The following is a 13,355-nucleotide window of genomic DNA, read 5'->3' on the forward strand; positions in this document are numbered from 1 at the left end:
TCGGTCCTCCCCTCCTGCTCCGTGGCTCGACGACTCACTACGAGCTCACAGAACAAGGCTCCGGGCAGCCGAGCAGAAATGGAGGAAAACTCGCCTCCCTGCGGACCTGGCATCCTTTCACTCACTCCTCTCTACATTCTCCTCTTCTGTCTCTGCTGCTAAAGCCACTTTCTACCACTCTAAATTCCAAGCATCTGCCTCTAACCCTAGGAAGCTCTTTGCTACCTTCTCCTCCCTCCTGAATCCTCCTCCCCCTCCCCCCCCTCCTCCCTCTCTGCGGATGACTTCGTCAACCATTTTGAAAAGAAGGTTGACGATATCCGATCCTCGTTTGCTAAGTCAAACGACACCGCTGGTCCTGCTCACACTGCCCTACCCTGTGCTTTGACCTCTTTCTCCCCTCTCTCTCCAGATGAAATCTCGCGTCTTGTGACGGCCGGCCGCCCAACAACCTGCCCACTTGACCCTATCCCCTCCTCTCTTCTCCAGACCATTTCCGGAGACCTTCTCCCCTTCCTCACCTCGCTCATCAACTCATCCTTGACCGCTGGCTACGTCCCTTCCGTCTTCAAGAGAGCGAGAGTTGCACCCCTTCTGAAAAAACCTACACTCGATCCCTCCGATGTCAACAACTACAGACCAGTATCCCTTCTTTCTTTTCTCTCCAAAACTCTTGAACGTGCCGTCCTTGGCCAGCTCTACTGCTATCTCTCTCAGAATGACCTTCTTGATCCTAATCAGTCAGGTTTCAAGACTGGGCATTCAACTGAGACTGCTCTTCTCTGTGTCACGGAGGCTCTCCGCACTGCTAAAGCTCTCTCTCCTCTGCTCTCATCCTTCTAGACCTATCTGCTGCCTTTGATACTGTGAACCATCAGATCCTCCTCTCCACCCTCGCCGAGTTGGGCATCTCCGGCGCGGCCCACGCTTGGATTGCGTCCTACCTGACAGGTCGCTCCTACCAGGTGGCGTGGCGAGAATCTGTCTCCGCACCATGCGCTCTCACCACTGGTGTCCCCCAGGGCTCTGTTCTAGGCCCTCTCCTATTCTCGCTATACACCAAGTCACTTGGCTCTGTCATATCCTCACATGGTCTCTCCTATCATTGCTATGCAGACGACACACAATTAATCTTCTCCTTTCCCCCTTCTGATAACCAGGCGGTGAATCGCATCTCTGCATATCTGTCAGACATATCAGTGTGGATGACGGATCACCAGCTCAAGCTGAACCTCGGCAAGACGGAGCTGCTCTTCCTCCCGGGGAAGGACTGCCCGTTCCATGATCTCGCCATCACGGTTGACAACTCCCTTGTGTCCTCCTCCCAGAGTGCTAAGAACCTTGGCGTGATCCTGGACAACACCCTGTCGTTCTCCACTAACATCAAGGCGGTGACCCGATCCTGTAGGTTCATGCTCTACAACATTCGCAGAGTACGACCCTGCCTCACACAGGAAGCGGCGCAGGTCCTAATCCAGGCACTTGTCATCTCCCGTCTGGATTACTGCAACTCGCTGTTGGCTGGGCTCCCTGCCTGTGCCATTAAACCCCTACAACTCATCCAGAACGCCGCAGCCCGTCTGGTGTTCAACCTTCCCAAGTTCTCTCACGTCACCCCGCTCCTCCGCTCTCTCCACTGGCTTCCAGTTGAAGCTCGCATCCGCTACAAGACCATGGTGATTGCCTACGGAGCTGTGAAGGGAACGGCACTTCCATACCTTCAGGCTCTGATCAGGCCCTACACCCAAACAAGGGCACTGCGTTCATCCACCACTGGCCTGCTGGCCCCCCTACCTTTGAGGAAGCACAGTTCCCGCTCAGCCCAGTCAAAACTGTTCGCTGCTCTGGCACCCCAATGGTGGAACAAGCTCCCTCACGACGCCAGGACAGCGGAGTCAATCACCACCTTCCGGAGACACCTGAAACCCCACCTCTTTAAGGAATACCTAGGATAGGATAAAGTAATCCTTCTAACCCCCCCCCCCCCCCCTTAAAAGATTTAGATGCACTATTGTAAAGTGGTTGTTCCACTGGATATCATAAGGTGAATGCACCATTTTGTAAGTCGCTCTGGATAAGAGCGTCTGCTAAATGACTTAAATGTAATGTAAATGTAATTAGAGCAGGGAAAAAATGAATGTTTTGTCATACCCATGGTATATGGTCTGATATACCACGGCTTTCAGCCAATCAGCATTCAGGGCATGAACCACCCAGTTTATAAAATCAGTAACATATGTCTTAAGAACAATTTGAAACAAATGACAAGTATTATTCCCAAATTAGTCAGAAGTCAAATTTCATTTACAAAATATAATGAATTACTTTAGTGATGAATATTCCTGGTTCATAAAACTTTTTAGAAAAATGATTAAACAGTCCTATTTCACAACTCACCTGTTTAAATTAAGGGACAGTTTCCCAGACACAGATTACACTTAGTCCTGGACTAAAAGGCACTCTCAATGGAGATTATCCACTTTTAGTCCAGGTTTAGGCGAATCTAAGAAACCGGACTCTAGACGATCAGTTTGGTAAATATTGTGTTGTCCTAGGTTATAGACAGCCTTGTAATGTAATGTAACAGCCTTCCATGGTAATGTCAGCACACACTTTATACATTATTAACCGAGTAGCATCTCAGACAAGGAGTCTCTTAGCCCTCTAGTCCTTTGTTGCATTCTAGTCTTCAAGCCATCTCTGAACACACAGATTACCAAATACGTAGCCTAACCACAGTCCCTGAAACTAACGACTTTACGAAGAACTTTCCAGAAAATAAATTAATTATCAGCTCCCGTAGTATTTGTCTTATCAAAATATGTCCTTTCAACACAGTGGTTTGGCAAGGTCTACTCAACACAACCTATGGTTTCGTATAGCATTAAAAGATGCTGTAGAAATACAATGTGTTAATCCTAGAAAAATAGGCTAATGACTGTACAACACTAACTTGATAGACAGTGCTTTCTTTTGGGCAAGGACTTAGGTCACTCAGTGATATGCTACCACTGATACCACACAGCTTTCACAGAGCACAGACAACCACATGAACTAACCAACCAGACACATGTATCTACCCACTAGCGGCACATTCGTATGCATTTCTACTTCCACTGGTAATAAAATGCATAGATGCCTAGTTAGTTATACAATAATTGTGTATCTGAAATCCCTGGGCGTAACATTGTTTCATTTACTATAGGCTTTACCCCTAGCCTAGCTAGTTTGCATCCAAAAGGGCACCCTATTCCCTATATTGTGCACTACTTTTGACTAGAGCCCACCAGCACAACATAGGGAATAGTGTGACATTTTGGACACAGACCCAGACTGTCATGAAGGTCTGAGCACCAGGAAGTCTCTCTCTCTAAGTTACATTATGTTAGATAGTGACAAAATGTCCTACAACTGCAGAAAGGAATCAGATGAAGAACTCGTGTATTGGGTCTGTACTGTAGCCTCTCTCATGCTCCACCTCCCACCGGCTCTTCCTCCTCCAGCAGCAGGTGGGAGGTTGACAGGGAGGGCCACGCTAGGGAGGTGGAGCATGAGAGAGGGAAGGAGTCGTGGGGGTGGTTGACGGATAGCGTGGCAGGGCTGCTGCACTGGGACGAGTAGCAGGAGCTGCCTGGAGGGGTGCTGCAGCAGCTGTCTAAGCCCATGCCACACCGCAGACCCCCAGGTAAGCCAGGCCTGGGTCGGTGCGCAGCCAGTTCCCCGGCTGGGTCACTGAGGTCATCTGGCTGCAGGACTACAGTGGGGGCAGTGCAGGGGGCAGTGCAGACAACGCTCCTCGGTAGCCCTCTGGGTGAGACGCTGGGGCAGGTCAGAGGGAAGGCACAGGTCGCTGAGGCTGCTCTGGGGCTTTCACCTGGGGGACAGAGACCTAATAGTCTTAACTTTCTCTGGGAGACTTGAGGTGAAAATAATGGACTGTTCCAACAATCATGGAGGGAGACTACAGAGACAGGAAAAACAACAAACCTAAGTTCCAATTAAAGATGCACTATGCAGAAATGGCTCCGCCATTTCCTGGGTGCTAAAATTCTAATAGTTCGCCTAATTTCAATTTCTGTGACAAAACAAGCCAGTATAGTGTAGAGAGTCATTGTACCATCTATACCGCTGTGAAATATATTTTCCATAACGAAAAATATTGTGTTTTCAGCTGGTGTACAAAACCGAAAGAGGCAATAATGTAACTTACATTTACATTTAAGTCATTTAGCAGACGCTCTTATCCAGAGCGACTTACAGTAGTGAATACATACATTTCATGCATTTTTGATTTTTTTTTGTACTGGCCCCCCGTGGGAATCAAACCCACAACCCTGGCGTTGCACACACCATGCTCTACCAACTGAGCCACAGGGAAGGCTAAGCACGGGAAGCATAGAAGTTGCGCACATAGAACAGACCTACCGCTTCTTAGACTTGTTTTCAATGCGAATGAAATATCTATAACTCACATTTTTATGTGAATTTGGTCAGGTCGCCCAAAAAGTTACATATTGCAGCTTTAAGATTGACGACCAAAATCTTAGCTTATATCCAGCCCATTGGGACGATTCATGCCTCTCAAAGTTACTATGCATTTATACAGTGGTGCAATGGGGAAAGTATGTTTCAATGTTAACCATTTGTTGCTTGGCCTTCCTGAACACAGCCTTGGCTTGGAGTGTTTTCCTTTTATTGGCCAACATGTCGTGAAGGAAAGGTAAATGAGTGTTTGATACTGTATAAAACCTGTGGATGCCTGGATGCCATCGCTCTGTGTGGGAATTTATAGCTGAGTAGGGGAAACCAGTGCAGTGATATACAGTGAGCTACAAAAGTATTGGGACAGTGACATTTTGGGTTGTTTTGAAATGACACAATAACTATGATGTTAAAGTGCACACTGTCAGCTTTAATTTTAGGTCATTTCATCCTTATCGGGTGAACCGTTTAGAAATTATAGCAGTTTTTGTACATCGTCCCCACATTTTAGGGAACCAAAAGTATTGGGACAAATTCACTTCTGTGTATTAAAAAAGGTAGTCAAATGTTTTGTATTTGGTCCCATATTCCTGGCATGCAATTACTACATCAAGCTTGTGACTACAAACCTGTTGGATGCATTTGCGGTTTGTTTTGATTATTGCCCAAATCAGTTTATGATTCATGCCTGTATTTGAATCTGCTAATTGATGATTGGTTAATATATAGTATGGTCCTTGAGGTTTCCCAGGTAGGGTATTTAAGACTTGTCATGTATGTCTAGGTCAGGGAAGGGACAGGTGTTGGGTTGTTTGATCGCAACTTTTTAATTTGGTTTATCGTCAGTTTATGTTCCTGTTTGTTACTTTCTTTTGTAAATAAATTGTTACGTTTTTCGCCATGCTTATTATCTTCACGTTTGCTAATAAAAGCATCACTACGGGCAACAAAAGTGAAGAACTGCTGTGTTGACTCCACTTGAATCCTACCGCATGGTCAACCTCAGGTCTAACTTTCTCACTTGTGGAGGCCAGGTCATCTGATGCAGCACTCCATCACTCTCCTTCTTGGTCAAATTGCCCTTACACATTTGTTGAAAAACAAATGATAGTCCCATTAAGCGCAAACCAGATGAGATGGCATATCACGCCAGAATGCTGTGGTAGCCGTGCTGGTTAAGTGTGCCTTGAATTCTAAAGAAGTCACTGACCGTGTCACCAGCAAAGCACCCACACATCACCACACCTCTTCCTCCATGCTTCACGGTGGGAACCACACATGCGGAGATCATCCGTTCACCTACTCTGCGTCTCACAAAGACACGGCGGTTGGAACCAAAAATCTCAAATTTGGACTAATCAGACCAAAGGACAGATTTCCACCGGTCTGATGTCCATTGTTTCTTGGCCCAAGCGAGTCTCTTCTTATTAGAGTCCTTTAGTAGTGGTTTCTTTGCAGCAATTCGACCATGAAGACCTGATTCACACAGTCTCCTCTGGACAGTTGATGTTGAGATGTGCCCGTTACTTGAACTCTGAAGCATTTGTTTGGGCTGCAATTTCTAAGGCAGGTAACTGTAATGAACTTATCCTCTGCAGCAGACGTAACTCTGGGTCTTCCTTTCCTGTGGCGGTCCTCATGAGAGCCAGTTTCATCGTAGTGCTTGATGGTTTTTGCGACTGCACTTGAAGAAACTTTCAAAGTTCTTGAAATTTTCCAGATTATCTGACCTTCATGTCTTAAAGTAATGGACTGTCATTTCTCTTTGCTTATTTGAGCTGTTCTTGCCATAATATGGACTTAGTATTTTACCAAAAAGGGCCATCTTTTGTATACCACCCCTACCTTGTTACAACACAACTGATTGGCTCAAACGCATTAAGGAAAGAAATTTCACACCTGTTAATTGAAATGCATTCCAGGTGACTACCTCATGGAGCTGGTTGAGAGAATGCCAAGAGTGTGCAAAGCTGTCATCAAGACAAAGGGTGGCTACTTTGAAGAATCTCAAATACATTTAGATTTGTTTAACACTTTTTGGTTACTACATGATTCCATGAGTTACTTCATTTTGATGTCTTCACAATTATTCTACAATGTAGAAAATAGTAAAAAAATAAAGAAAAAACATTGAATGAGTAGGTGTGTCTAAACTTATGACTGGTACTGTAAGTGAATTTGTCCCAATACCTTTGGTCTCCTAAAATGGGGGGCTATGTACAAAAAGTGCTGTAATTTCTAAACGGTTCACCTGATACGGATGAAAATATTCTCAAACTATAGCTGACAGTTTGCACTTTAACCCCATGGTCATTGTATCATTTCAAATGCCAAGTGCTGGAGTACAGAGCCAAAACAAAAAAGGTGTCACTGTCCCGATACTTTTGGAGCTCACTGTATCTCTGTGCTGCAGACACAAACTGCATTTACATTTCCCTGCTACTACTCTTGATCCTGATGGTTTTACAAGACAATTAGCCTGAATGCAGAACAGTAGCTAAAAGATAATCATAGAGTAACTTCATCCAGCTCTATGTGTTTTCCAGAGGAGGCTGGTGGGAGGAGCCGTAGGTGGACAGGCTCATTGTAATGGCTGGAACAGAATAAATGGAACATAGTCAAACACATTGTTTCCATTCGTTGGATGCGTTTGGTACATCCCATTGATTCCATTCCAGCCATTACAATGAGCCCGTCCTCACAGGTCGCAGTTGTGAATGAGAACTTGATCTCAACTGGCCTACCTGGTTAAATAAAGGTGAAATAAATAAAATGGCTCCTTCCACCAGCGACCTCTGGTGTTTTCACAGGAATTGAGGATTGCTTCCAATAGCTCCTCAGGAGGCAGAAACATGTTTTCACATAGCAGCTAAACATTTACCCCAAATCTAAAAAATGTTTCAATCTCGAGAAGCATCATTTAAATGTAGGGACAGAAATGGAAGGTAAGACAAAAGGCAAATGATAAAATACACAGTAGCTTATTTCATCTATATATGACCATCTTTGACCACAGAGCCACATAGGAGTCTGAATAAAAGTACAGTAGTGAAATATAGCAAATAGTGTCATGGAAGAGTATCTTGTTGCCGTCCAGGTCTTCTGTGTGCCAGTGCGTGTCACTGATGTGCGTGCACAGATTGGGCAGCAGGAGCTGACCCATCTCCTCCACCCTGAAATGCAGCACTGCTGAGTTGCAGGCCTCCACCTTGACCCCTGGGGAGAGCTGTTTGAGAGCCAGCTGCAGACACCGCCCGGCTCCATGTAGAGTGTAAACCAACAGAACCCCGACTTCTGCTCCTCTGCAGCACCGCCTCGTATAGCTGCACCGTGTCGTCAAAGTTATCGCAGCCGCTGTAGAGCGTCACCTGCAGCATCTCCCCGCCGCAGTGCACTGGGCACCCCCCCTCACACGGGCATCCCCGTACCCAGGCTGTAGAAGCCTCGGTTGGGCCGGAGCAGGGCGTTGGCCGGGGAGGTGGAGGAGGTGATGTGGACGCCCCCGGTCCTCCTGCCGCAGCTCTCTGTGTGGTGGTACTGCAGGAAGTCAGGCACCCGGAGGATGCGCTCCTGTCCGTCACAGCCAGAGAGGGGTACCCGGCCTCCGGGCACAGGCGTAGTCGCGGAGGGAGCAGGCCCGTTCAGAGACGTGGAAGAGGCACAGGCTGGGGCACACTCAGCGGAGGAGGCGGTCCAGGGTGGCTGCAGCAGGAGCGAGTCCCCAGGGTTGGCCAGCGGGTGCATGTTCATCATCAGGGGCTCCTGGACCCGACTGGCCAGTAGCTTACCTGACAACACCGCCAGAGCAACAGGGTTAGGGAGGATCACAATGAAACTGAAGAAAAACCCTTCCACTGACATTACAGAACAAGACAGTTAGTTTGAATATTTTCCATATCAGAAGAGACACCAACAACGTGTATAAAATAAACCATCTATACATGGTATAGTACTTACTGCTTGATGATGACATCTTACTGCAATCAGATCTAGAAAAGTAGTGAGTGGCAGACAATTATAATAATGGAATTCCAAAAACATGGAAAAACAAGTCAATAAGCCAATATTGTTTTAGCACACACTAAAACAATACCTCTGTACCATAATCTGTTCAGTAGTAAAGCATCTAGCAGCCAGCTGCCCCTCATGCTTGTAATTACATTCTGGCACCGTCGCAGCTAGGAACAGAGAAGAAGTTGCCAGATGCATCATAATAGCCCGAAAGTAAAGCCGCACTGGGAGGCAAATTTGAAATTGAATAAATCGAATACATGGAGGGTTGAGAAAATAAATAAACATGATTTAAATGTATTTTCGGAAGGGCCGTGGGCACCATTCAATATGTATATATACACACATCTCATGGTAGTTTGGGAGCTATTTAATAGTTTATGGGTCCATTATTTTCCCATTTATGTCTTATAGCAACCCTGTATTATTGGCAGCCCTGGTGTGAAGGAGAGGAATGTCAGAGCAGACATGCCATATATATTTTGATGTGCAACTTGGAATTACAATTTAATATAGCGAGAAAAAAATCTCACATCTGTGCCGTTTGGGAGCAATGTTGTACATATTGTTGATTCCTCTTCAAAGCGCACAAGTGATACAATGTATAATTTCGCTTGACCATGAGAACCACAAGTTCTTTCAAGTTTAGTAGTGTATATTCTGAATGCTTGCAATTTTTTTTCCCACGGCATCTAAACTGATTGGATCCCCCTCACCTACTGAACGAACCCACTATACAGTGCAAAGCTCACCACATGCGCTCCAGCCCAGACTACCGACTCCACCACTTCTTTGATCTCCCATCAGGTCAGAGAAATCAGACAATAAAATGGCGCACACTCCACGCTTTGGGAGGAGTTTCATCCCAGGGGCTATCACTATTATGAACAACTCCCCATATGGGCAGGCGTGGGATGAGATGGTAGGGTGGGAAAGGCATCCGCCTGACTGTTCATATGGTTAGCTTGCTGCGCTTTATACATGTTTTGTTTAGGCCTATGTGATGCGTGAGAATTGCTAGGATTTCCTCTTGTAGGAAAAACGTCAATCTGAATCGAAATTGTTTTCAGTTTTCCATCATACGACCGTCGTGATTCAAAAGCATTGATATAGTTTCATTCAAATCAATGAATCAAAGTTAAATGCTAATTTATTTTCTCCTTCATGGCATGAAGAGTGACAGCTCATAAACTGAAGAGAACATACATGATAAGATTGATTGGCTTCTTTCTCTCGTTGATAAGTTTCACACCTTCCAATCCAGAACCAAACATTTAAGTTAAAACACACATGGGGACTTAATTAACATAATGCGATGGGTATATGGGCTTCTCTATTCGCTAGGAAATTGTGAAGGAATAACATCAGGAAACAAGAACCTCAACCTACAGCAGTCAAATGATTTGTCATAAATAAAAGCAAGCACCAACAGCTTGATAAAAATGGAAAAACACACATATGAAATCTTAAATACAATATGTGGGAATATGTCCATGATAAAAATAAAAGGAAATATAATTGGATAAAAGATTAATTGAGATGCAGCCATCACACACGGGTGGATCGCCATTTCTAAAATCAGTAAGGACAGCGCCCGGTGCTGAAAGTTTAGTCAGCAAATTTACTAAGAGGGCTTTGTTGGAGCATTAAGCAATTAGAGATAGGCTTACCTGTTTGACAGACGCAATTATGTTATCCATATAGTTGTCGGTACAGCCATTTCCTAAAATAGACCTACCTCCTTTCTGGGTTGGACTCAGCCTCATGTCTGGGGTGAAAAATCTACTTCTAAAAGTAGCATGCATAGATTCTCAGAATGAATTCTTTGCCAAAAGTGAATGTTTTGTTGCATTGGAGAAATACAGCAATATTAATATATTTCAATAGAATAGGTAGACCTATTAACAGATTGGTGATTTTACCAAATTATTATGTTATTGTCATTTAACTGATTAGCCCACTTGCCTAGTTAAATAACAGTTAAATTAAAAAAATAACTAGGTGTTAAATGTGTAGGGCATTGAATTGGGCAGCTAGTAAGCTATTTATAGGCTAATTATGATCTGGCCAGCCGACTAGCTACAAGCTCAGGAACAAATTGTTTGAAGGCCAAGCCTAGTTGCCAACCCCTGTCACTCAGATCATCGACTTGAAGAACTCGTGGATGTCTCGGTGAAGTGATGTTTATCACCAGTGCCCTCTGAAGAAACAACAATACAATGTTAACCTAACGTCGCTCGCAAAACTGCAGATTTCTTTCACTATAGAAGCTCTGGTCCTATTCCACTTTAATTCCAGGTTTCATATCAAAATATTTAAGGGCATATCGGATGGTCTGCTCTTCCTATAACAGTCATGCCAAGGTTAGGGTTGCTATAAGATTGAAATGGGAAAATAATATACCCGTGAAAAAGAACTATGAACTAGCTCCCCAATACCGTCTGATGTATATAATTAATGTAGTACATGAATGGTCGTTACAACTCTTCCGAAGGTACATTTAAATCGTGTTTTAATGCGATTTTTTTCCACCCTACTCCATATATTCTATGTATTGCATTTCAAATGTGGCTCTCAGTGTAGCTTTACTTCCGGGCCGTTCCTTCTCTGTATGTTCATAGGCTAGTAGTGCTATCTAGTAGTTACTATGACAACGGCTGTGGCGGGTTAGAAAACGCCTAGCTGGTAGCTAGCTAATTAGTTATCCAGCAACAATCAAGCCAACAGTTTTTTTGTTGCTAACATTAGCTAGCTAAGGTTAGTAAAGCACATTCAATTATGCTAGCGTGCCATCTTACTTGTAAACTGACCTAATCAGTTTACTCATGCGTGTAAACGTAGCTACCTAACTAATTTAGACCAGAAATGGGACCATTCAATTACCATTGCCTGTGGGCTGTTGCATGCAACAAAAACATGTTCGGCAAGCACTAGTTAGCTAGCGGTTCCCACCCACTTACATTTTTTTGAGACTCGTTTTAAATTGACGTTAGTTAGTCAAAATTTCTGCAACGTTGATAGAAAACACTGAAGTAGATTTAGCCGGGGAATTTATACTGCACACAGCGAAAATAGTCATGATTCACGTATTGCCAGTAACGTCACCCCTTGGATACTAGCTAGCTACTGTAGTAAAGTTCGTTAGCTTATAAGAAACTCACTCGGCAGTCTCAGCTCCTGAATCCACGTTTCATCAACTGTTCGAGAATACCACCGGACTTAAATCGAGTCCTATGGAGAAAAACACATTTTTGTAGTGGCCCTGGTTTAGGCGGATGATGACAACACGGTCCAAACACTTAAAAGACACCCTATCCCCTCAGCCCTCAATTTAAGTGGACACTTCTGATGGCTTAGGCGGATGATGACAAGGCGGTCCAAACACTTAAAAGACACACCATGTCCCCTCAGCCCTCAAATTAAGTGGACACTTCTGATGACGTGTCATGACGAGTATGCACTTGCAGGACAATGGGCGAGGGAGGCAGGAATGATTTTTAAATGGACCTCCCTTGGCCGGAAATGTATCACTCATTCATCCCGCGATGATTGTTTCAGCCAACGGTAACTTTTTATTTTATTTAACTAGGCAAGTCAGTTCTTAAATTACATACATTCTTATTTAGGACTCAATGACGGCCTACCAAAAGGCCTCCTGCGGGGACGGGGACGGGGGCTGGGATTAAAAAAATAAATACAATATAAATATAGGACAAAACACAAATCACAAGAGAGACAACACTTCATAAAGAGAGAACTAAGACAACATAACACAGCATGACAGCAACATGGTAGCAACACATGGTACAAACCGTATTGGCCAAAGTCAACAGCACAAAGGTCAAGAAGGTAGCGACAACTATACATCATACGAAGCAGCCACAACTGTCAGTAAAAGTAAGAGTCTTTGAATGAAGAGACTGAGATAATACTGTCCAGTTTGAGTGTTTGTTGCAGCTCGTTCCAGTCGCCAGCTACAGCGAACTGAAAAGAGGAGTTTGTGGGTGCTGTATATGCCCAACAGTCAATTATGATTGCATGTCTACTTATATTAAATATCATTATTAATATACGCCTACTGTATGATAGCTAGCATATTCATTAGCTAACTAACTTTTGAAGGAACATGTTTTATTTCTACAATTTCCAAAAGATAACCAAACAAAAACATGTACTTTTTACGAGACGTGTTTGTGCCGTCGTGTGCATCAGTAGCACAATTTCTAACTTATTTGCATTCGTTTTTACTTACACTTGTATGATGACTTTTCCATTTATGTTGTTTTTCAGGCCCCGGAGTGAACGTAGTGTAACGACCCTGGGTTTATTAGCGTGGATATCGACTCCGCCGCATGCTTTTGCTGGACAGAGTTGACCAGGAGACATGAACAATGGGAGAAAGGGTTGTCTACTCAAACTCATTATGTATGGGGCAGCAGTCGGCCAAGTGGTTAGAGTGTTTAACTAGTAACCGAAAGGTTGCAAGATCGAATCCCCGAGCTGACACTGTTCCTAGGCCGTCATTGAAAATAAGAATTTGTTCTAGTTAAATAAAGGTTAAAAAAAATGAGTCCAGACAGGGTAACTACACTGAGGGACAAAGGAGGTAATAACACTTCTGTAATGGAACCTGACCCAAATTTCTGTTAAAGAGCATAACAACCCCTTTAAGGACAAGTCCTTGTCACATTCATAGAACACAGTGATTCTAGTTCTCTGGTAGACATTCTGGAACATTGGAGACTATCACCTTTTGCATGTTATTTTCTAATAATCAACATTAAATTGTCATAGCAGCTGTATTAGTGAGACGCATATTCATCCATTGAACCCATGTAAAGTGGCCTGCTGTAGCCTTAAAC

The 13,355-nt window shown here is 44.1% G+C and overlaps 1 protein-coding gene across 1 annotated transcript; it reads right to left on the reverse strand.

The window, feature by feature from the left end:
* Positions 1-4,202: 4,202 nt before the first annotated feature.
* LOC145862416 (uncharacterized) lies at positions 4,203-13,214 on the reverse strand. The gene is made up of 4 exons (XM_082966455.1): positions 12,746-13,214; positions 11,655-11,724; positions 8,440-8,471; positions 4,203-8,270 (listed from the first exon to the last, which is right to left on the reverse strand). The coding sequence occupies exons 3-4, from the start codon at positions 8,453-8,455 to the stop codon at positions 7,891-7,893; spliced, it is 396 nt and encodes a 131-aa protein (XP_082822581.1). The 5' UTR covers positions 8,456-8,471; positions 11,655-11,724; positions 12,746-13,214; the 3' UTR covers positions 4,203-7,890.
* Positions 13,215-13,355: the final 141 nt, after the last annotated feature.

The sequence above is a fragment of the Salmo salar genome, chromosome 20, assembly GCF_965601325.2.
Source record: "Salmo salar chromosome 20, fSalSal1, whole genome shotgun sequence".
In the NCBI taxonomy this organism is placed as follows: Eukaryota; Metazoa; Chordata; class Actinopteri; order Salmoniformes; family Salmonidae; genus Salmo; species Salmo salar.